This window comes from Rhea pennata, chromosome Z (genome assembly GCF_028389875.1).
Source record: "Rhea pennata isolate bPtePen1 chromosome Z, bPtePen1.pri, whole genome shotgun sequence".
Lineage (NCBI taxonomy): Eukaryota > Metazoa > Chordata > Aves > Rheiformes > Rheidae > Rhea > Rhea pennata.
Window position 1 is genome coordinate 35,259,356 of NC_084702.1, and position 23,047 is coordinate 35,282,402.

The window sequence follows — 23,047 nt, forward strand, 5'->3', positions numbered from 1 at the left end:
CTTCAACTTAACTCTCTTCCCTGCCTCTAACTTGAAGCATGATGTCAATTCCCAAAATTCTAGAGCACTAAATGACACTATAACAAGTTATAAAAGAATTATTGGATATTATGCATTCTTGATCTTTACACAAAATTCCCATGGCATCTATAGAAATTTCACAGTCCCACAAAACAGAATAAGGTCTCCGGTAAACAAAGTTTTCAGGATTTGCTTTTCAATAAATATCACAAGCATAAGAGAGACAGTAAATGTTAACATTTTATTTGCTTTGAACATATAAAGGTTATAACTCTCCAAAACAATTCCTTTAGAGCCATCTTGTGGGGAAAATAAGCAATTTAAAACAATATATGTACTGTAATTAGTTTTCTACCAAAGAGATCAGTGTTCAATATGACATCATCTAGAATTTCTCTTAAAAAAATAAATGTCACAGTTGCACTGTAAACTTTACATAACATTTTTAAGCCATTAGGACATGAAGAAAGTGCCTTTATGAACAGTCACGTGTTAAAAGTTTGGTTCTAGATAGAAAATATATATCAACAAGTTACAGATGCTATTTTTCTGAACAACGCTTTTTAGCCAGATTCTGTTCGACCTCCACCCCGCTGCAGCCTACAAGACTATGCACCTACCTAGAAAAGCTGAGGTTTATTTCAGAGCTTGCTTGACCATGACGGAAATCAGATGAAGATTATTAAATCTAACCATGGGGGAGGGAAAAAAAAAAAAAAAAAAAGTAAATCAAAATATAGTACCAGATGTAGTATTAAGAGCTGAAAAGGTTTTGCTCTTTAATTGTTTAGAGTTGGCAATTTATTTAAATCTTTGGTAAACTTCTCCTAGTTCTGAATGACTTTACATCAATTCTTTGTATAGATCACATTAAATATTTTTATTATTATTATTATTAAAGTGTACTGTTAAATTAGGAGGGTTGGGAAGTCAGAAGTTCAGCATACCTGAAAATCATGACGCAAGCTCCAGCTATCTAAAGCAATCAAACATCAACTGCTGTCTGATCTATGCATCTTGCCTACTGAAGAAGCAAAGCATTTAAATTTTACTTTAGAGAACAAAAATGCATACAGTTCATATCTTATTTTTAAATTCTGCTCTATTAAAATAGTTTCATTTATGTAGATCATTAGAGATTATCACATCACAGTTATCCAATATGCAATTATCTTCTATTAATACAAAAGTAAAACATAATACCACAATACACTTTTACAAAGGGCACAATGAAGAAGTTTCACAGAAATATGCACTTTTTGGAGCCGTTACAATCAGTGGGTATAGAGACTAGCAGGCACCTGTTAACTTTTTTTTTTTTTTTTTTTAATAAATAGGAAATCTGACAACAAAAGGTTTCTATGGTATCAATAGCCTTTGACAGCTGTGACTGAACAGAATACACCGGCACTGAGAAGTATAACCAAACCATTTTTGCTAAGGCAAGAACAAATATGTCAATTTTTAATTTTACATTTCTGCCAGACTTTGTGTGAAAGAACGTGTGCATGTGCGCTTACAGCTTTCCTTCATCCTTAAAGGACACGATATATTTCTCTTCCATCATATCCTCTTTAAACTTTGGAAAGGAGCCCCGACTCAGGGGCGCTTGCCTTAATGAGATTTTGGATTTCTTTGAATTTCGGATGTTCTTTATCAGCTACCAGCTGCAGCAATATAGCCTCACTAGTAGTAACTATAATTCCAGTACGAGCAAGACGCTGCAAGAGAAAAGAACAGAAAGAAAAATGTGAGATACTTGTAAGTGTGAATGAGTATATAATCTGAGGGGGGAAAAAGTCATTATTTTTTAAGAGATCTCCTATTAGTAAAACTATCACCATTTCCACTCCAGCATTTGTTAACAATGCAATTGATAAAACTAAAATAGAAACTATTCTACTTTATTAGACCTCATGGGGGGAAAAGGTCTGTCCTGGATTACAGAATAGGCCTCATAGTTAGAGTAAGTCCTTTCCCCGAGTCAAATTTAACACATAAGCTTTCAGAAGGCCCACTCCCTCTTCTAATAGTATCCCTTTTCCCCTAAACACTCTTGAGGATAGCTTTCTTCACTCTCTTACAGGAGATCTGAAAGACCTGAGGAAAAAGAAAAAAGCCAAGTCCAAAATGAAGGCTTTAAGCAAGAAATGATTGTAACAATTTCTTTTTCAGAGCTTGTTACGTACTAGTATTTTGGTCTTTGGATTCATACAGCACACTAGTACCAATAATCTCAGGAGAGGGAGAGCGAACTCTTCTACAGACATCGTATCATAATATTCCAACAGCTACTTTTAACTAACATCTCGTTTCAGTCAAAGTAGCTCCAGAGTTGGTGGTTCTTAAAAACTACAGATCATGCTCAACATCAAAAAAGCAAACTGAAAGGTCTACTAGACCTTATTTCATAAGTGTATAATTAAGCAGAGCTTTGCGTAGCTCAAGCCATATCACACATTGCTAAGTTTTCAGACTGTTAAAACTACTGCCTATATACTAACTGTTAACTGTTAAGTTGCTGCTCATATAGCAGAGTTATCCTAAAGTAAAGGCTGATCTCTCCCATCAGCTTCCCAGCAACCACACCGATGCTTAATCAGTAAAACTCTTCAAGGATCCAGTTTTCCCTTCGTTGTCCTCTACCAGCTGTATGTTCCACCACGTTTAATGCAATTATAGTGTCCTGAATGAGCCAAGAGAGGGCAAGAGGCAGAAAATACAGCAACATGCACTTCCTCAGATTGGCTTCCGTTGCAAATACTAAAGGAAAGACACGCTCCAAACTTTCTAGGGCATATGGAGCTCACTGCTGCTTAATTGTTCAATTACACAGTAATTGATGAGAGATTATTAGTTTTATGGAACCACTACAGTCTATGTAATGATAAAGTAACCAAACTAGGTTTATTCAAGTTCATACGTCCTGAATCTGATGATGGCAGTAAGCTTTAAAATTTTCTTAAGTTGAAACAAAGCAATTTTCCTGGCTTTCCTACTCTGTACAGTGAAATTTGAAGTATACAAAAAGAAAAAAAATGAAAATCAAAATGAAATACAACATTGTTAAGTTGATCTTCTCCAGTAATACAGAATTTTGCTTTAACTATTACAGATGAGAATAAAAGCAGATGCTGTTAAAGAACACTGCCTTCTAAGAAATGTCAATTTCTTAAAATTGTATTTTCTTTTTTAGCGGTAATATGTCTTTTATCTAGAAGTAAAACTTACCATATCAAAATGCTGGCACTGACTCATACTCTACTTTAAGAAGAAGTGTAATTTATATAGTTCTGCAATTACTAGACACGAAGAGATACAAATACTAAGCATACCAGAGGATCTTCTTCAGTGCAAGTTTTCTTAGTATATCCTCTTTTAGATACAGGGAACAAATACAGTGTTGTCTACATAGCAGGAAACAATTGGAACAAGTGTACAGCAGTAAAGAAATCCAACAGGAACAGAGTTGGCTCTATCCAAGACCAACCAGTGGTAAAAGACAAGTTATCAGATAAGGCAGAGATCCAGAATGCCTACAGCCCTGACCAACTGGATTGAATTATCTTTAAAAAAGTTGGGTTTTCTCTTCCTTTTTTTTTTTTTTTTTTTTTTTTTTTTTTTTTTTTTTTTTTTTTTTTGCAAGTTTTTGTCTGCTGTTGTTTTTAAGCACACTACAGAGACAGAGTCTGCAGTTTCAGGCAAACCTGAAAGCTTTGGCTATCAATTAAACTGTACTTCCTAACATACCTGTTCAGATATAAATGTTCTTCACCAGTACAATAAGCACATGTATCAAAAAAAAAATCAATGAGTTTGTCTGCATTTCATGAGGATAGCACTGTTCAAATCAGATTCTGAGGTGATCTGCCCAAAGCAATGCTCAAGGTCTGTGACGCATCTGGATGCTGAACTCTGGACTTTTGAACACTTGACAAACAGCAGATCTGAGTTTGCATACACAATTTAAAGAACTGCTACAATCTTAAGCTAAATTATGTCTGAGAAAATTATGCCTTCAGCCTAAGGCTGTTTCAAAACATGGAAGGAGTTTTTCAGATTTTGTTAAAAAGGAACACTGACTTTTTCCTTGCATGCTTCTGCAGTATTTTAGCCAAAGACATGCTACTTGAAGGAAAATATGGAGGATTGGGGGCAAATGTGGAACCAGACAGGATGCATCCAAGAATGCTGAGGCAGCTGGTTGTAATCACTGCAAGGTCATTCTCTTCCAGCCTTGAAAGCTCACTGTGATCAGGGGAGGATCCTCATTACTGGAAAAAGGCAAATATTACATCCATCTTTAAAAAAAACGTAAGAAGGATCCAGGGAACTACAGCCCAGTGAGCTTTAACCTCAGTTCAACAGGTATGCAGTAAGCTCATGAAAGCCATCACCAGACACACAAATGATAAGAATATGATTAGAAACTGTCAGTATAGCTGTACATTTAGTCTAAATCAGGATTCTCCAATGATGTTTGACCGTGGTGATACATTTTTAAGGAAGTGGGTAAATCAGGAACACTCTTACCTTCTTCCAGCCTTGACTAAGCTGCCAGATTACAGTTTTTGTGACTATGTTTAAGATCAATATCTTTTTTGACTAGAGGGAAAAAAAACCAAACTCTGCAAAGGTAGTTATTTAGTACTTCAAGCTCTAAACTGATTTCTGTGCTTGCAGACACAATATAGGTGATAATCAGACATAAAAACACAAACAGAACAAGGTAAACATTTCAGTTTTGTTCTCCTGTACTTATTTTGTCTACTACTATACTGCGTTGACTTGGGAAGTCCATGATCTCAATCATTCTCGCACTTCACGTACATCATAATACTTTGTGGGATTAGTCATGGATTTTATCAAATGCTACAGGCTAATGATTTTCCTTTAGCCCATGTCCTATTCATTAGGGTCAGAAGAAACTGATTCTATGAAAATATCATAAGATAATTTTCGTTACTGTTGGTTTTAATTTCCAAATAATTCTTAGAAACTATGACAAAAACTGCAATACTTGATTTATATATCAATTACATTTACAACAATGATGCCTGAAGGTAAGTAAGAGTACACTGCCGTAAAATCCTCTGCATGAATTTGCTTCCACAAAGTTATATATGCTTTTAAAATTTTTTATTATATTTATCTCTACTTTTGCAACATTTAGTTAGCCTAAACTTGCGGTGGGAGGGAAGTATTTAATATAATTAAAGATTCTGGAAATTAAGCTTTAATTTGCACTAATAAAGAAAAGAGGGAGGAACAGACATTCAAAATGGAGCTTTGAACAAAATCACTTGCAATATCACATTATACTTCAAGGAATTTAGATAGTAGAACAGAACAAATACTATTCAGAACAGAGGCTTTGTAGAATTTTTTAGTCTTTTACACAGATAAAAATCCTTTAAAAAATAAAAAAAATAAATAAAAAGCTAATTGTTAGAATAACCTAGATTGCATAAAACAAATCAGAACAGGGTTCTACATATTAAATCATAAATTAAGTAGGAAAGATAAATCATTAAGCTTTCTCTAAACTGCAAGCTATTCTGAGAACCACAGCATTCACCTCTTCTCAAGCCTACATTTCTCCTCTTGTCACTGACCTTAGAATTCCCTTTTTAAGTTTATTATAAACATGTAAATTAACACACAGATCCAAAGCAGAGAAAGACTTGATTAAGAAACACTACCTCAAGAGCAAACATTCTGTCCATCATGCTTCTTGATGAGGTGGCATCAGCTACAATATGAACTTCCAAACCTCTGCCAATCAATTCCAGTGCTGTTTGCTGGATGCAGACATGAGTCTGCCAGGAAAAAGGGGGAAGGGGGGAGATGAGGAGGGAGGGAGAAAAAAAAGGGGGGGGGAATGACAACGACAAGCCGTAATTATAAAACATAAGTAGCACAATCCCAAATTAGAGTACATAATTAATTAGGGTTAAAACATATTTTTTCCATCCATGACATCATTAGTAACCTCAGCATGGGTTTTAAATGCCAGCTGAATTTGAGACAACAGCCTATAGTTCATAAATACCTAATTTCACATTTTATGAGTAATCTTAAAAATAAATAACACAATAAAGAATACTTTAACCTGTAGAAGATATCTGTGCAATACAAATCTACTTTCCTATAACAGAAATCAATGCTTAATATTATTGTTGGCCAACATATAGTATCACAAAATAGTACAGAATGGCAAGGCACATACTTCTACTCCAAACAAGACAACACTGCGGACTCCAGGAATTTCTGCTAATGCTGCTTCTACTTCTGGCAATACCATTGAAAATTTTGTTTTCGGAAGTACAAGTTTGGCTCCCGTTAAATCAATTTCTTGTACAGTGCTGCCAAGACCTTTGGGATACTGTTCAGTTACAATAACTGGAATTCCTAAGAGCCGTGCACCTTGAAGCTGAGAGAGAAAAAAAGTGCACAAAAAAAAGAGATAAAAGCATAGGCACAGTTATTATTTGAAACCAAACAAGCAGTAACAGATTGTATAAGATATTAATTTATATGTGTGATCAAAATTTGCTGCACAAAAAAAAAAAAAGCAATAAACATACCAGTCGTTGACCTACACTGATGATATCACCAAAGTATTTGATGGCAGGTCTGAACCTTTCTTGCATATCACAACAGAAAAACACAGTGCTTGAGGGCGTCAGGTTGCCCAAAGTAGTCATCTGAAAAACAAAGTGAAGAGAATGTTTTTAATGGCAACAAGGACATTTTCAGAAAAGCAGAAGAATGAGAGAGTTTGCAAAGCCTCTGTCAGGTAATGGATTTATTTAATTTTACTTTAAGTCAGAAACAGATGGGAGAAAGGCTTCTCCAGACTGATTTTGGTATACTTCTACAATCAAATGCATTGCCTTGATACTGAGCAGTGTTTTACAGTTATCAATAGGTAATCACAGTGTCTCCCAGGAGACATATGCAAGTCAATTTAAACATATATGGAAATTTTCAGACTTTGAAGGGGGGGTGGGACGGGGGTGCATTCTGCAGTATCTTAAAGATGCTTTTTAAAAATAAATCTTGAAGTACTGTAAAAAAAAAATTTCAGTGACAACTCGATTACATTCCTCAAATTCATTTTAAAATCTGCAACTCTTAGTGACACAAAATCAGGATAAATCAAAGTCTTTAACGAGAGAGAGAGAGAGAGAGAGAGAGAGAGAGAGAGAGAGAGAGAGACTTCCACTTTATACATGCTTTAAGTATTTTATATAGAACTATTTTCAATAATTTCATTGGGTGTTCAGTTTCTTTTCCCTAGGAGAATCTTTTAGCTCAAGACTGATGAAATTCCAAAGGCTAAAACAAAAGCAGAGAAGCCTGCCAGCACTACTACCACAAACTGAACTCAATACATATTAATGATAAAGATTATCCTCCATAGTTTCCCTTTTGTACAAGCTACAGAATGGAGTGGGAGGGGAGTAAGAAAAAAGTGAACCAAGAACTGTATTTCTGCACAGTTTGAAAGAGTGCTTTGTATTTATATGAAATTAGTTGCATTATCTGTAGAAGCAAAAGGTAAAAGCTAAGCGGAAGACTAAAGGAAAGAAAGCAGATACATACTATCCTTTAGTGATCAGGGAAATCAGGAGAATCTACATCCACTGAGGAGCTTTTCACCAGAGTGATAAATCAAGTTGACTAAACTGCTTTTGGCAAGTAGCCATTAATTATATACATCTCATTTTCTGGAAATTGAGGTTGAGATGTTTTAAACTAAGACAAAATTACTTTACCAGTAAAATAGTATACCCAGAAAGAACAGGGAATTGGGATTCCTTAAATTCTATTCCTAAATCTTTCATTAATTCATCATATGCCTCCAAGTAAATCACTCTTAATCTCAACTTCAAATGCAGTAAGAGCCATGCTAAGCCAAATGGAATGGACTGCTCGAACTGCAGAGAAAGTTATGTGCATCTATAGGATTCTCTAGAAGTTATACTTTTGTTTAAATGGGTGCAACTGTAAATGGCAAATTCCTGCATCTCAGACACCATTATTAACAAAATTGTGAATGTCCACAACCGTCATTCTTCAAGCTCTCATTTGTGAAATGCCAATACTATTATCACAAGCAGACAGGAAGGTAAATTCGGTGAAGTTTGTAAAGCAGATGTTCTACTGGGGATGGATCTACTGGGGTCAATGGAAACAAGAAGAGGATCAGAACAGGCACCAGGGAAATCCTTTTCACTAGGAGGGTAGAGCAGCCCTGAAATAGGGTACCTAGAGTAGCGGTATCTCCATCCTTGTAGGTTTTCGAGATTTGGCTAGACAATGCCAGAGCCGATTTGATTCACTGTTGGCTTTGAACAGAGACTGAGGCAGATGACTCCAAGACATCCCATCACCTCTGTGATTGTACACTACACAATAAATTAGGCTGAGACCAAGAACGTTTTGAAATTAAAAATAAATACTGAATAACTGCTTCATTCTTGAACCCCCTCCAGCTACACGCTCGAACACAATTGCAATTAAACACCACAGTGAGCACCTATCATAATCCATTTTAACTCTGGCACTTACTACTATCAGAATATTCAACCATGACATTTAACTTCGTTCAGCAGCAAAAATAGTGATTGGAATAGACAATATTTATAAATGTGTCTCCTACTCAGGAAATGTGTCATTTTGTCTTGGCACTTATATGACAAGCAAAAACCATTACTTTCTTCCATAAATCAATCCCCTACTTAATTTTTTTAAAAAATTTTCTGAACTACAAACCATCATGGGACTGCAGAGTGATCTATATAGAGTCAATCTACTGCCTTAATACACACCTTCCCACCCAATACAACAGAAAACACTAGCATCCTTAGCAGAGAATCAAGTATGAATACACTAGAAAGATTTTCAAGAGGCTACTTTAGTCTACTTCATGCTTATATGGAAAGATACACTAAACACAAGTATTCTTCAAGATGTCTGGGCTGCCTCATTTTTAAAAATCACTAGTGATACATAATTCACACTGCACCTATACAACCCATCCTACAGCCCTGCGATCTTTACCTCAGTGCCTTCTCTTACCCATAGCTCCTTTGCTGCAATTCAAGATTATTTCCACTTCTATCTACAGTGGATTTAAAAAACAAGCGCATCACCTTCCTCTTCCATAGGGTAATAACCATGCATAGCCCCCTTTTACATATTTCAAGACTCACATTAGGTCTCCCTTTAGCCTTTATTTTTTTTCTTTAAGGCATATTTAATATTTTCAATCTTTCCTCCTTCCTCTCTGATCATTTCCATTGCTTTTCTTGGGTTCCTTTTCAACTTGCAACCAGAAGTGGGTCACCCAGTACTACTACCACAGAACTTCTCTGTCCATACTTTGTACTAGTAAAGCTTCAGAGAACATTGATCAATCCACATGCTTTGCAGGCTCTATTCAATTTGCACTGTCCAGTGTGCTATTTGCTCGTCATAACTGATGATAGCTTGACTCCTGAGGTCCGTTACAACCTCAAAATCTTTACTTGAACACTTCCTCAGCTTTTATTTGTGCAGTCGATTATTTCTACCTTAGTGTAGATCTGTATAGTTTCCATTTCGAACTGTTTCCATTTTGAATTCTATTCTCTCAAACGTCTGCAGCTCCTCCCAGCTTGGCACCTTCTGGAAAACCAGCACTTGCCCTAAATTTCAATAGTGAATTGTACGATTGCATACTTAACAAATATCAGACTCAGAGCAGAGCTTACAGAGACTAATTCAACATTCTTCCATTTTGACATGAAACACTAAATATAATTCTGATTAGCACTCTAACTAGTGAGCATCATTGTTACAGACTTCCATTGAATCTATAATCCTATTTGTGACATATGTCATAGGAAGTAGGAGCAAAAGCCTTGTATCTGCCACGCTCTATTATCAAGTTGGTTTAGCATGATCTTAAATTACGTGTCTCAATTTAATATCCGGGACAGTTTTATTCATTATTTCATTTATTCATTATATTCATTAAAGTTGGACTGACAGATTTTCTACAGAAGAATTTTCATGAAGTCTAACAAATATTTCTCTGTATTCCTGTTTATATTTCTTTCTTACTAACTTGAAGTCTGCAATAAAAGTCATGCAGCACAGTGCTAGAGTAAGAAGAAATAGATGGCAAGATCAAAATTAACACTTGCTGGTGTCATTCTATTATTTGAAATAATACATTTGGAAAAGTAAAGAATGCAACAAAAAGTAATTTAAAATTAGTTTCATAAATGGTGAATAAAGGATTCCATAAATAATCTCATAAGAATTACTGGCTACATATAAAGAAAAGCGTCTATTTATCATTTTTCACGTGTGTCATGTAATTCAACTGTTCACTTTCCCTCAAGAGGGGTCTTTGCTGTTCTGTCTTTTATGGCCATACAAAGTCTAGGCCTTGACATACCTTCATCTCACAAATCACTGATGGCAAAAAACACTGCTGCCCCAGCAGCAGACTGGGAAAACCTCCACTAGGCCAGCACGAAATCCAGCAAGTAAGCTTGGGATAGAGGCAAACCACAACTATTGGCTGACACGCAAGCATGGGTTCAATTTTATTTCAAGACAAAAGGCTGGCTGGGCAAGTAAGGATTGGGAGCCACAACAGTCGCTTGGGAGCTGCCAAAATCCATCCTGAATATAACATCTACTCAGCTACCATGCTGTTAATCAAGTTTAATTAATAATATAAAATACTCCCAAATTGCTTATATATACACACACCTTTTTCATCTGTTTTGGTTCATGCCCCCTCCATCCCTCTAATTAGGCCTTTCAGGAATTCCAGTTGGAAGCAGTCGGCAGCAAAACTGGAAGAGGTATGTCAGATAAGGCAATGTGATGCAGCTTTTTTACCCAGCTAAAGTAGCCATCTCTAGGACCTTGTCCAGACCAGGATTTAAAGGTATGCTGTCACAAGTTACATACAGCTTTAAATCCTACTCTAGAAAAGGCCTAGGTAGGAAAGGATAGCTGTTCTCTTTTCTTTTTTTTTTTTTTTCCCCCAGTTCTATTTCGTTTCTGCCGATTAATTATACAAATGTGACTGTGATGAAGGACTGTAATTACAGAATTAATTTGACAGAAAATATTCATATATGCTGGTTCTTTATCTGTACTTTCCCTATTCAAACTTCAGGAAACCATTACACATACAAAATGCAATTTTCCCCTTGCTACGTGATGGATGAAAGTTGAAGCTGAGAAATAGTCTCATGCGACATCACTAGTCACCTTACTAACCTCTTGCCAAGGTTACCCACTAAAATGGCAGAATGGAGAATCTTACAGCCTTGATATTTCAAAGAAAGTAAAAAGACAGCAATGAAAAGTAGTCAAGTATCGTGCTTCCTGCTCCTTTATGTCTAGAAGGAGACCCATAAAATTTGATTTTTCTTTGTTTTTCTCCTTTTGAATGATGAAAAATTGAAGCAATCCAGTTTGATGTAATTCACAGGAAAACAGATTACAAGTGTTTCAACTTAGGAAGATATTTCTTTTATGATAAGTCAAAATGCAAACTTAGAGGCAAACCAGCATTTAAAAGTACAGATTTAGTTAGATTAAGCACATCATGTTTGTATTAAGATAATACTAGATTCTTCATGAAAAGTCAGAAATGATCAAAATACTGCAGATTAAATATACAGTAGTAAGGAGCCTGGATTTGAAATAATGTCTTCCAATTTTTTCCAGACCTTTCTTCCCTCTCCCCCTCCAAGTTTTCAGGCACTGCTTTTGGAAACACTATATTTAATTGCAGCAACAATATATCAGAATTTACAACTGCCTTTAAAAAAATTCTAGTAATGCAACTCACCCATGTAAACCACACTTGACCAGTATACTGCAATCTGTACTTTGGCTTTTCCTGGTCTTTGGAAAGAGGCCTTAGGTTTCTGAATTAGTGTTATCTGTATTTCAGAAGCATTTGAATGCAGCAATACTAAATAAGTGCTAAAATAAAATAAAACTGCTTATACAGTGATTTTAATTTTATTTAACTTATCTTTCAGCAGTAATTAAGTATAATTCTCCAAGATGCTTTTCCAAGCAGGTAACATGTGCATCAGACATTAAAGCTGCATTAAAAAGAACCTGTGTAGAGGTACCTTAAGTAATTTTTAAAATAATTTCAATTTCTAGCCAAAGCATCTTAAGATCACAGGTTTATTTATAAACAACTACTACTAAAGAGAAGAGACCTTGAAGTTACGCAAATTACAGTGAAATACCCTCTTCCTGCCTGCCATATATTTGAACGCTGCTAGAACTCCTCTATCACATGGCCATAACAAGCATATTTGTCTTTTCTTCTGAAATCTCCGATGTGTTTTTTCCATACTGTTCTTGTTCTCTAAAGGAGGCTACAGTAATTACAGCAAAACATAATATTTTTAGCAGTACTATTTAACAGCATTTAGAATTAGTAGTATTTAGATTTAAAAGAGCATAAAGCAGTCCTTTATTTTTTCCAGAGTATAAACATTATTCTGTTAAAAGCTTTAATACATGCAAACTCCATGAAAAGTAAACAGCTCCCTTCTTCTAATACCCAGTCCCTCAAGCAAAAAGCAAATACTCGCCTCACCAACTAGCATGCCAAAGAAAATTTGCCTCTTTGTTGCAAGTATATGGTTCAGAAGTTTTAAGATTAGCAGCCAAACAGAACATCAGGGTTTATTACAACCTCATCAGTCTGTGTAACACTGGATAGCAATTAAAACTTTGAGTTGCTGTTTTGAGCCAGTAAAAGTAAACAAATGTACATATCTGAGCACAGCACAAATGCCCAAATATCACTCTAGTAAAAACGTCTAGTACAAGTATCCCTATATAGATCAAGCTTTAAACTGAACTGTGCAAAGTAGCTTTCAGAGGGGAACATATGGTGATTTCTCAGTGAGATTACAACCTCCCTGCACTGTAGAGACAGGAAATTGGAATATTCCAGTCAAACATCATTTGATGCTGATATTTCTTGAGCTATTGCAACAAAATTTATACCCCTCCATATGCAAGTCCACATAGAAAAGGAATCCAAATGGCAGAATATTGTTCTAGCTCATGAACACTACAGTCCTATGGGTTAAGTTGTTAAATACACATTACATATACAATGTACACATTACATGTACACAATACATAGTTAAATACACATACATATTTTATTAAATAAATCATTTAAATTATTAAATTAAAAAGCAGAAAAAATACCCTATTTGTCCAGAAATATTGATGCTGCATCTTATTTCTAAAAGAAATATTTTATAAATATGCAAATCAAATCACATCTGTGCCTTTCAAAAGATGTTCAAAAGGTATCTCAATTGACTACACCACGTCACCGCATTCAGAGTTGACGAACCTGTGCGATGCATAACTGCACAAAAAAAGCGTCAGTAAAAAGAGGCAAACCTTAGCGGCAATGCATGAATTAAGGTATAGAAAGAACATATACTCTTCCCATCAGTAAGCCCCATATATCTTGTAGAATCTAAAAGGTCTTTAAAAGTACAGCTGTGACTGTATTAGACCAAGTGTTCTCAAATCAAGAGATCTCCAAGCACCTGCTGATGGCTCAAGGAGAGCTGACTGACATCATTACCATGTCTCCACCTCATTCTCAGCTGCTGAAGCACATCAAAGAGGCAACTAAAATAACATATAAGTACTACCCTTTTGATATCAACAGTTGCCATTGTCATTGGATTGTAGTAGGATCAGTGAAAGCAGCTAATCGATTAGACAGTTTATATATTAAGTCGTTCATCCTCAATCCCTGCATTCAATTAAGGTTGCGTTAGTGTGTTTGCGCTCAGAGAACGAGGTATCATTCAATGTCCCAATACTGATCTTTAACACCAAGATGGACATCCTGCTACAAATGCTTGGGGTGCACTTTCTTTCAATGCAGAAAGCAATCTGCAAAAGAGTCTTTGCAGAACAACGATCTGGATACAGAAATAAGAAACAAAATTCTGACCTGCATCAGATTCTTTAAGCTCTGTGTTTGGAATACTTAATTTACTTATTACACCACTGAAACCAACTGTTTTTGCAAATTGGGAGGACCACCCTTCCCAGTTTCTCTGGCTGGCCCCCAATCTACTCTGCTTTCAAAAAGATGCATACAAAAGCAGAAAAGCTGTAGGCTAAATACAATCCGTGAGCAATGACAAAATGAATAATAAATGACGAAATAAGTTACTACTTGACTTTGATGTTCCTAATCATTCTTTCCCTATATATGGTTAATGAAAAAAAAAATTCAAAGGGGTCTTTGATATACGGTGTAAGTGAAAAAGCCATCTTGACAGTTTGAGTTCAAGACACTATGACTGAGCAAAGTATGCAAACAGCACAAACTACACCTTCTCTAGAAGCATAAAGAGGAGGCTAGCAATATTTCAGGGTTTATGACACTGCCTTTCTAACACTAATAATTTCGGCTTGACAAAGTAAAATTTCTGACTTAATTCTTACGACAGTCTCAATTAAAATGCTAACTTTGTAATTGAAAGGAAAAAAAAAGTCTTGAAAGTTGGAAAAGGGAAAGAGACAGCAATTTTGTTCTGAGTGCAACTATCCCAGCATCACCGGCAGGAACCTCCAGCGTGCACAGAGAGGTATTTCGGTATGAAACACACGTACCGTATCTGTCTGGCGGTCTGGTTTCCCGGTTTACGGCAATAAAACTAGCGAGTTAAGAATCCGTAAATCACGAGGAGCTTCTCTTGTGCGAGCCCTTGCGGAACCTACAACCGGCGCAGGAATCGCCCCGGCAGAGCCCTCCCCGAAGGGCGACGCCTGAGCCGGCGGCAGCGAGCTCCCGGCCGCTCCGCGCCGTCCCTGCTTCAGGGCGGGTAACACGGCGGCAGCCGCTCGCGCGGGGCAGCGCTGGCTCCCGCCGCCAGCGCACCAGCCGCCGGCCCGCGGCGCGGCGCGGCGCGGAGCGAGCGCTCGCTCCCGACGCGCCAGCCCCGAGAGGCGCCGCGGGCCCCCGAGAGGCGCCGCGGGCCCCCGAGAGGCGCCCGTCCGCGCCCCCGGCGGCGGGGCGCGGCGCGCCAGCCCCGCGGGGGCTCGCTCGTCGCCGGCGCGGGGCGCGGGGGCCGCGGCCACCTGTGCGAGCGGCGGCGGGCCGGCTCTCACCTGCACCTGCAGCGGCACCAGGCGCACCTTGCAGCGCTCGCTGACCAGGAAGCCCTTGGGCAGGTCTATGTACTGGCTCCACTCCTCGGCGAAGAGCTGCACCACGAACTTGCGGTGCATGTCGATCTGGTCCCCGTAGAGGCTGAGGAACTTCTGGATGAGCAGCTCGTAGCCGGAGCCGTGCGGCACGCTGGAGGGACGCGCGAACACGGAGAAGCAGAACAGCACCGGCACGGAGCCGCCGCCGCCCGCCGGCGAGCAGCCCCCGCCGCCGGCCGGAGGAGCCGCTGCCGCCTCCGCCGCCGCCATGTTCAGGGGCAGCTCGCTGCAGCCGGCGCCGCCGCTCCTCCTCCCGCCGCCGCCGCCGCCTCCTCCCCCCCAGCCAGGCGGGCGGCGCCGGCGGCCCCCAATCCCCGCTGCGGCTCCTCCTCCTCCTCGCCGTGGGGCCGGGCCCTGCCCCGCCGGCCGCGCCGCTCGCCGCGCCCGCCCGCCCGCCCGCTGGGGCGCCCTCGCCGGGCGGGCAGCGCCTCGCCCGCCGCCGCCGCCGCTCTTCCTCCCCCGGCGGCGGGGACAGGAGGAGGAGGAGGAGGAAGCGGGGAGGGTGAGGGGGAGCCGCTCGCCCGAGTCTCTGCCCCGGGGGCGGTGGGGGGGTCCGCACCACGGGCCTGACGGACGGAGACCTGTTGGCGGGGCGCGAGGAGAGGGGCGGTTCGGCCCCGGCCCGGCCCTGGCCCTGGCCCGGCCCTGGCCCGGCTCGGAGCGGCCCCTCGCTCCCGCGCCGCGGGAGGCAGCTGTTGAGTTTCACACAACCTTTCCTTCAGAAATGCCGGTTTCTGAGACGCTGGACGTCCCCGAGCCGCTGCGCAGCGAGGCAGTGAGTCGGCGGTTAGGCTCACAGGTGAGCGAGGAGCAGGCAGGTCTCTGCACGTCCAGTCCTTTCCAGCCTTGCGGTCACTGCAAAATTTCCGGATTTATCAGCCAGTTTTGGATTTTTTTTTGACAGAGTAAGGACTCACCCCCCCCCCCCAAAGAGCAGTTAGAGAGACTGCCCAGCTTTTTGCTGTTATTTAGATTTTCTGTTGCAGTCCACCGTGTTTGGGGAAGAGCATCTGGGCAACATGTTGCCCTTGCTAGAAAGGAAATTTCCCTCAATTATGACATCTCCCAATTTCAAGTGGATGTTTTTAGGCATTACCCGGTGCAACAGCACCACCATAAAGTGGATGGATGGATCACAGCTGTCCACCTGGTTAAATGTCTATGTGCTGAAGCTCAGAATTGTTCACACACTTTATTGGTGTTGGAAATCTGTGGGTTTCAAAGAGAATGGCAATTTTATATTTTCACTATATTTTTTTTTCAGAAAATACACCACCTATATGAATTGTTTAAAAAATGCAAGCCTAAGTAGGCCTTCACAGTTACATATTTCCATACCAATGTATTTGCCAGACACTAAAGCTGCCTGAAGTGATCATTTTACACGGTATCCAAGAAAAAAGTCTACTATGGCTTTTGCATATTACAGGAAAAGCATGCAAATTGCATGGCAGTGTTTTTAGGCAGAAATTATATGAACTAAGGTTTAAAAAGATTCAATTGCAAATCCAAAATATCCATTGATTCTGCCTTCATTTGCTGCCAGTGAATTCAGTAGGTTTATATGGAGTTTGCACCTGCTTTCCAAAGCAGATATTGTCAGTCAAACTGAACACATTTCTTTGGTAAAAAGTATCTTTTTAAACAGGGAAAATGCTAGAGGTCCATTCCATCTGGTTCTATTTAAACATTTGATCCAATCCTGTACGTGAAAATATTTAGTTGAAGAAAACAGAAATTTTCACTTCCAAAAAGACAGATACAAGAGCTTTTTGTGAAGTATATGCAACTTTATTCCACCTTGTCTGCCAGCCATAAAAATATCCAGCAGCCAGGGTTCAGAACTTACTTTAATTATTTGTCCATGCTTACTGTTCTGCTGATTTAATTTATGAATACAGCCAGTCACTTAACGCTATTACTGTAGAGGCACACAGGGTGAACAGTTTTATAGCCCAGTCATTAGCTGACTTGAATCAGTTCCAGTTTTCCAAATGAAAAGGTGACAAATTCAGTACTCAGTGAATTCAGTTTATTCTCTGTTACTTAAATTGGTTTCTAGTTCTTAATTCGTACTTTATTTTAATTGAGTGCCATTCTAAAATTCAATATATTTTTAAAACATAGCACAAGTAGTGGTTTTATTGATTAATGGTGTCTTATATCTGCTGCTTTTTTTTCCATTTTGCAGAATAAGGTTATTTTTAATAATATGCCATAGTAAGTTCTTACTTTTTAGCAATTGCTGTCTACAATGAATATATTTGAATACAAATTATTCAGTTATTATGCAGAATACATAACCAATATTTTGGTAATGTTGGCAAGATTCAAACTTACTTGAATAACAAAACATTGTTGCTAACAGAGTTAGGTTTATGCAACTGTAAGGAAATAACGCCTAGATTCATCTGAGATCTGTGTGAGGAGGGTGTCCTCCACTGCAGCTAACTGTTGTCCTCCTTCCTATCTCAAATCAAGAGGAAGCTGGACTCAGACATATACAGAGAGGGCCGGTCTTCCCTCCCTGATGCAAGGTGTCACCAGAGGAGTGGCAGGAAAAGACACGCGTGAGGCACAACTGCCTGATTCCAGCACACACAGGAAAGCAAAAGTTGATAGCAGCTTTTTTTTTAGCCTCATAACTCGTGTGACTCTACCGAGTGACACCTAACCTCAGCCTTTATATGCATCTTGACTCTTACTGTATCACCCAGGATATTTTTTTTTCTTAGCATTTCAAAATCATTCTCTTCTCCTAGCAAAGCCAGCATCAGTATTTGCACATGTAATTTTTTTTTTTTTTTGAATTGGAAGCACTTTAAATACTTCTTGAGTAGCCTTCTGAACTTAGACTATGCTTCTACTATAATATATATAGTAGAATACACTTCTGACAGAAGCAAATGTTATAATGATTTTCTCACTATGTGCAACAAATCTCACTTTCTACTACAAATGAGCAACTTGTGCTCATTTTCAAAGTATCACCAAAACCTGGGAAGAAATACATTCCAAACTGGCTGGATTCATTGACTCTTCATGTGCCTTTTATTTATACATTTCCTGTGACAGTGGCAGAGCAGATTGCTTTTCATTAACTTATAAGGCACCGTCATGAATGTGAGGTGTAACCTGCCTAGAAAATCTAGCTTCTTTCTAATAACATCTTTGCTTTTGATTGGCAGAAGGAGTAGGGAATATATGAAGCACTGCATAGGGAAAATGTCCAATGAGTGACATTGTTTGGGGCTAAAGCAAAGATATAATTTGTACCCAGTTTGAACAGCAGAATTGTAAGAGAAGTTGTAACACATCTCTTTGGCACTTCATGTAGCAAGTAATGTGTAATCAGTGCTCGTACACGTTTCAGAGAATTGTATCTTCCATGAGGAAGTCGCACACGCTAATCTCTACCCTATTTTTTAAGATGCTGCAAACCTTATACATACAAGCTCAGTATATGCCAAAGTCATAAAAATGCAGGGCAATCATAGCAAATATGCCTTTTGGATGGGACATCAGCACAATAAAGAAATTCATTAAAAACTATTGGAATATCAAAGATTTTAATTGAAGACCAAATTTTCTTATCCTGATTCTGAAATACTTCTGCCTATATCAAGTTCTCCTAACAAGTTAAGACTCTGCTGGCATTCTACACAGACACAAAGCTCTGCCATGAGACCTTTTCTCCTCCAGCTGAACTGCACAAAGTCATCTGATTTTAGCCTTTGGAAAGCATTTTTTTTTTCTTTTCGAGCAGTTAAAGAGCACTTCCATCAAGAGCTAGGGTGGACAAGGTGATAAAGATGGAAGCTCGTGCTCTGTCCACTTACAAAGTAGAACCATTAAGTTTCAAATTGAAGATTAGAAATCAGGGCATTAAAATGTAAACTTCTTAACAAGTAAAGAAAAAAATAAAACTACGTTTTTGTAAGACAAACCCAGTTCAGAACTGTGACTTTCAGATGAAGGTCTATGAGTTTCTGAATTTAAAGTTTTTGAACTACACTTCCTATTTTATATTACATATTAAATTCAGGCTGTCTGAAATGTTGTGCTTTGTTTTTTAGAACAAAGGGGAATATTAAATCTGCTGAAATTTTACACTCCACATAATATTCTGTTGAAACTTACAGTAGTGTCATGTTAAAAAAATAAGCCCCAGATAAAGCTACTGCTTTGGCGATGCTAACATAGCATCGGTGAATGATGAGGTATTGTCCTGTAGTAAACAATTTTGAACTCTGGAAGCCCAAAGTGAGGAGGTAGCTTTAAAATCAAGGACAGCTGACAGTTCTTTCCTTGAAGTTCAAAATTATTCCTTTTGGCATCTCATCTACCTGAAATTCACACAATATAGCCAATATAGAAGTGCAGTCAAGGAAAAGGGGGCTCTTACACTACTATACTTAAATTAACATGCATAAATAGAGGGCAATAGGCAGTTTCAAGACTTTCTGTTGTGTGAATGTTACTCAATTACCCTGCGATATTTCAGAATTATTTTCATTGCATGGCCAAATTACTGCTTTTATTTCATATGAGGTCGTGTCACACGTTATTTTGAACAGTGAAGATCGTTGCTCAAATGGCAGCATTGCCACAACAATCCATGTTAGACCTCCCATCTGATGCCTGCAAACCTTTATTTAGCTACCTTGTTCTAGCAATGTAACCACATTTTCACACGGCTCGGCCCAAATGGCTTGATTTTGCAGTGCCCACTTTGCAGTCCCAACTGATCCCTGGCTGACTTTAATATATCTGGCTAGGTCTGCATTGTGTTTTAAACTAGCCTTGAAACAGGGCTTACGGCCGAATGTACTAGCTCTCCGTGTTACGTATCTGACAGGGTGTCCCTTGTGCTGGTTCTGCAGTAACTCTCCTGGCATTGTAGGGAGGAGAACTTTGCAGGCACATGCTTCATACTGTAGACTGCTGCCAACTGCAGCGTGGCCTGGCCCGGGCCAGCCGCTTCCATTTATCTCATCTGCCCTTGCAGCAGCGCTGTGCTAATAACGTTGAGAAGACTGAACAGCACAAGATCCTTTCCAAGAGACGTCTGTATTCCTGCTGTAATTTTTAGTAATGGTAATTTGGGTATGGCACGGTTAAGCCTTTGGGGAGTTCCAGATTTCACATTAACCCTGAGATCAGGCAGCTCAAATGTAGCATGGATGTAAGCTTTGGCTGCTAACACCTAAGTTAATTAGCTTAAACTATGTTGATTCTATATGTTCAAAGAAGAGACATATTTTTGCAGCAATGTAGATGGAAATAGATCCGATTGGCAAAGAGCTCCTGGAATTGCTCTCCACCTCTTCAGTTTTATTTCCTTGCAAGCTTTGGAGATGATTTAATCCTGATAATGTCTTTAGCTTTGCTTCTTCTGTGGTCATATGCATTCTCCACTGGTTATCTGCACTGCCCAGAGCTTGTACGTAAGTATTTGCAGCTCTCTAAATGGTATAGGCAGTGTTGTAGGAATGGAAGGAGATTGTGACTGGAAGCAGGATAGGCCCTTTCGTAAAGAATTTTCGGACTATTTTATTTCTCTATTAAGATTGCCATTACATAGTAATACCACAACAAAGAAAAAAAGTGCATTACAGGGACGACTCTAACCTGATTTTGCAGCTTGATAGGTGTTTTAAAGTGTCAGAGTAAATAATCAATTTGACACATGTTACTCAGGCTGTTTTTTATATCCTAAATTGCTTTTGGATATAATTATAGCTGGAGCAGAATAGTAAATATGACAAAAATGTGTGACAAAATAAATGTGACAAAACATTTGATAAAAATATGGTTGTTCTTATAAAAAGCATTACTCAGTCGATGACCGTATGATTGTTTTCAGTGTGATATGTGAAATGTTAATGATGCCACTCGCATTCCCACCAGTATGGATAACTACATCCTTCACTACTGGCATTAAATGTACTACAGTCATTCTATTAATGCACATTCCTAATGGTTGGACTATCCTTTACCTTCCTTTAAATCATAGAACACAATGAACATGGTTGACAAAATTCAGGAATTATTTCTTCTTCAAGATCAGGTTTTACTGCTATTTGTTGTTGGTTGAAGGTTGAAGAATCATTTGGATTAACCAATTCTTCATTTTGGACACCTGCTAGTTGTCCAAAATTTCAGTCAAGCTTCTTTTTGAGACAAGTTTATTACCAAAAAATAAAAAAGCAAATGTACAAAAACTATATGTTTTGCCAGTCAGACAGAATGTCACCAAATAGAAGAGGACTTTCTTCCCTTCCTGTGTACATGCTGGCTAATATTCTTCACAACAAGGTTGCATTTCTAGGATAATGCCATAAGTAAGGATTACTCCATATATACTTCAGTAGCATCAAATTCTGCTTCTCCCCTCCCCTCCCCCCCCCGCCCCCCCGGTAATCCTATTTGAAATTACAAGTATTACAGTTACCTATTTCAAATTCCAATTTAGTTTTACTTCTTTCACTTACAAAGAAAAGCAAACATATTTTCTAAGTTAATGACTGATAGAGATAATAAGACATGCTTGTTGGAATCTGTTTTGTCAACTGCTTGTTGATGGATCTGAAAGCTTATGACATTTCCATTATGATACAAGTGATCTGCTGCTTCTGCAGTTAGCCTTGCATCATCTTTATGTCCTGGAAGGTGGGTTTTTGAGTTTTTTTTTTTTTTTCCCTGAGTTTGTTCTGAATTTTTTCTTTGAATAAGGAATCTTTGATCACATAGGACATGATTTGCCATAGTGCAAGCACAGTTTTTAGTGTTGGCTCTACTGTGCCTTTTGTTTGACCCTCAGTTTATTTTACTTCCTTGGTGACTTGCGCATTTTTGGATCAAATAAGCCTTAATCACAAGGTATTCCTGAATGCATTTTCTCTGCTAGTCTCTTACTGGATTGTGTAATTTCTTCCCAGTTCAGCAAAACTCTTCTAATTTCCTGAATCCCATCATATCTTCTGAGGTTGCTTCGTTTATTTTTTATTTTCTTTATCAGGCAGAAATAAACAGCAGCGTTCTGGTGACTCTGTTGAGTTTCCATGATCTCAGCAAATCTTTTGTGCTGAAATTTAGAAGTCCTTGTGCTGCCCAGCAGGCAGTATCTTTTAATGTTGTCACATGTCTAAAATGATACCTATTTCCCTTCATTCATGCTATTAGCAGTTACCGATTGTTCTAGTTTGTCTAATTAGATGGACAGACTCTGAGGGAACCATCGGAGAAACCTAGATTCCTCAAATAACTAATTTTGTAAAACTTCTAATACTTTTACCCCTGTAAATGAGCTGTTTGTTCACAAGCCAGTGGATTGTTCAGTTTGCTTTTCAGTTTTGTTATCAGGTCTGCTGTTATTCTCGTTTTCATTGACTTCATGCTTTAGGATCCTGTCTTTTTTGTCAACAATTGTGCTTTTCTCTTTTTGCACAACAGACGAAATATATATATGTGCATACATATATATGTGTATATTTATGTACTAATATCTGATAATATACACTTGATATACTATTACATGTATAGACATTGATTATAACTGTGGTAGGATCAGCAAGATTTTCTGAATAGTTGTTTCTGTGGAGAGCCTTGATTGTAAGCAGTATGCAAGTTCATAGGTCTCTGGCTGGGGTGCTAAAGCATCATCCTAGAGGAATGAACTCCCTCAGGAAGAAGGTTCCTCTGGACACCTTTAGAGGTGGAAAAG

General features: G+C 38.7%; 1 protein-coding gene across 2 annotated transcripts; it reads right to left on the reverse strand.

The window, feature by feature from the left end:
- Window positions 1-247: 247 nt before the first annotated feature.
- On the reverse strand, window positions 248-15,531 carry ISOC1 (isochorismatase domain containing 1). Of its 2 annotated transcripts, none has more exons than XM_062599468.1 (5): window positions 15,223-15,531; window positions 6,609-6,728; window positions 6,251-6,454; window positions 5,724-5,840; window positions 248-1,742 (listed from the first exon to the last, which is right to left on the reverse strand). In XM_062599468.1, exons 1-5 carry the CDS (start codon window positions 15,529-15,531, stop codon window positions 1,596-1,598), a joined length of 897 nt encoding a protein of 298 aa, XP_062455452.1. In that variant the 3' UTR covers window positions 248-1,595. The 2 variants fall into 2 exon arrangements, with proteins under 2 accessions (XP_062455452.1, XP_062455453.1); XM_062599469.1 differs by having other exon boundaries at window positions 15,250-15,412.
- Window positions 15,532-23,047: the final 7,516 nt, after the last annotated feature.

Bases quoted from the DNA above. Each gene is read 5' to 3' on its own strand.
- ISOC1 (XM_062599468.1), bottom strand. From the start codon at position 15,531: ATGGCGGCGGCGGAGGCGGCAGCGGCTCCTCCGGCCGGCGGCGGGGGC. The intron at 6,455-6,608 runs GTATGTTTATTG...TTTCTCTCTCAG, and splicing joins TCAGTGTAGGTCAACGACTG to CTTCAAGGTGCACGGCTCTT. The intron at 1,743-5,723 runs GTAGTGTTTCTT...TTTCTCTTGCAG, and splicing joins ACAGAATGTTTGCTCTTGAG to CGTCTTGCTCGTACTGGAAT.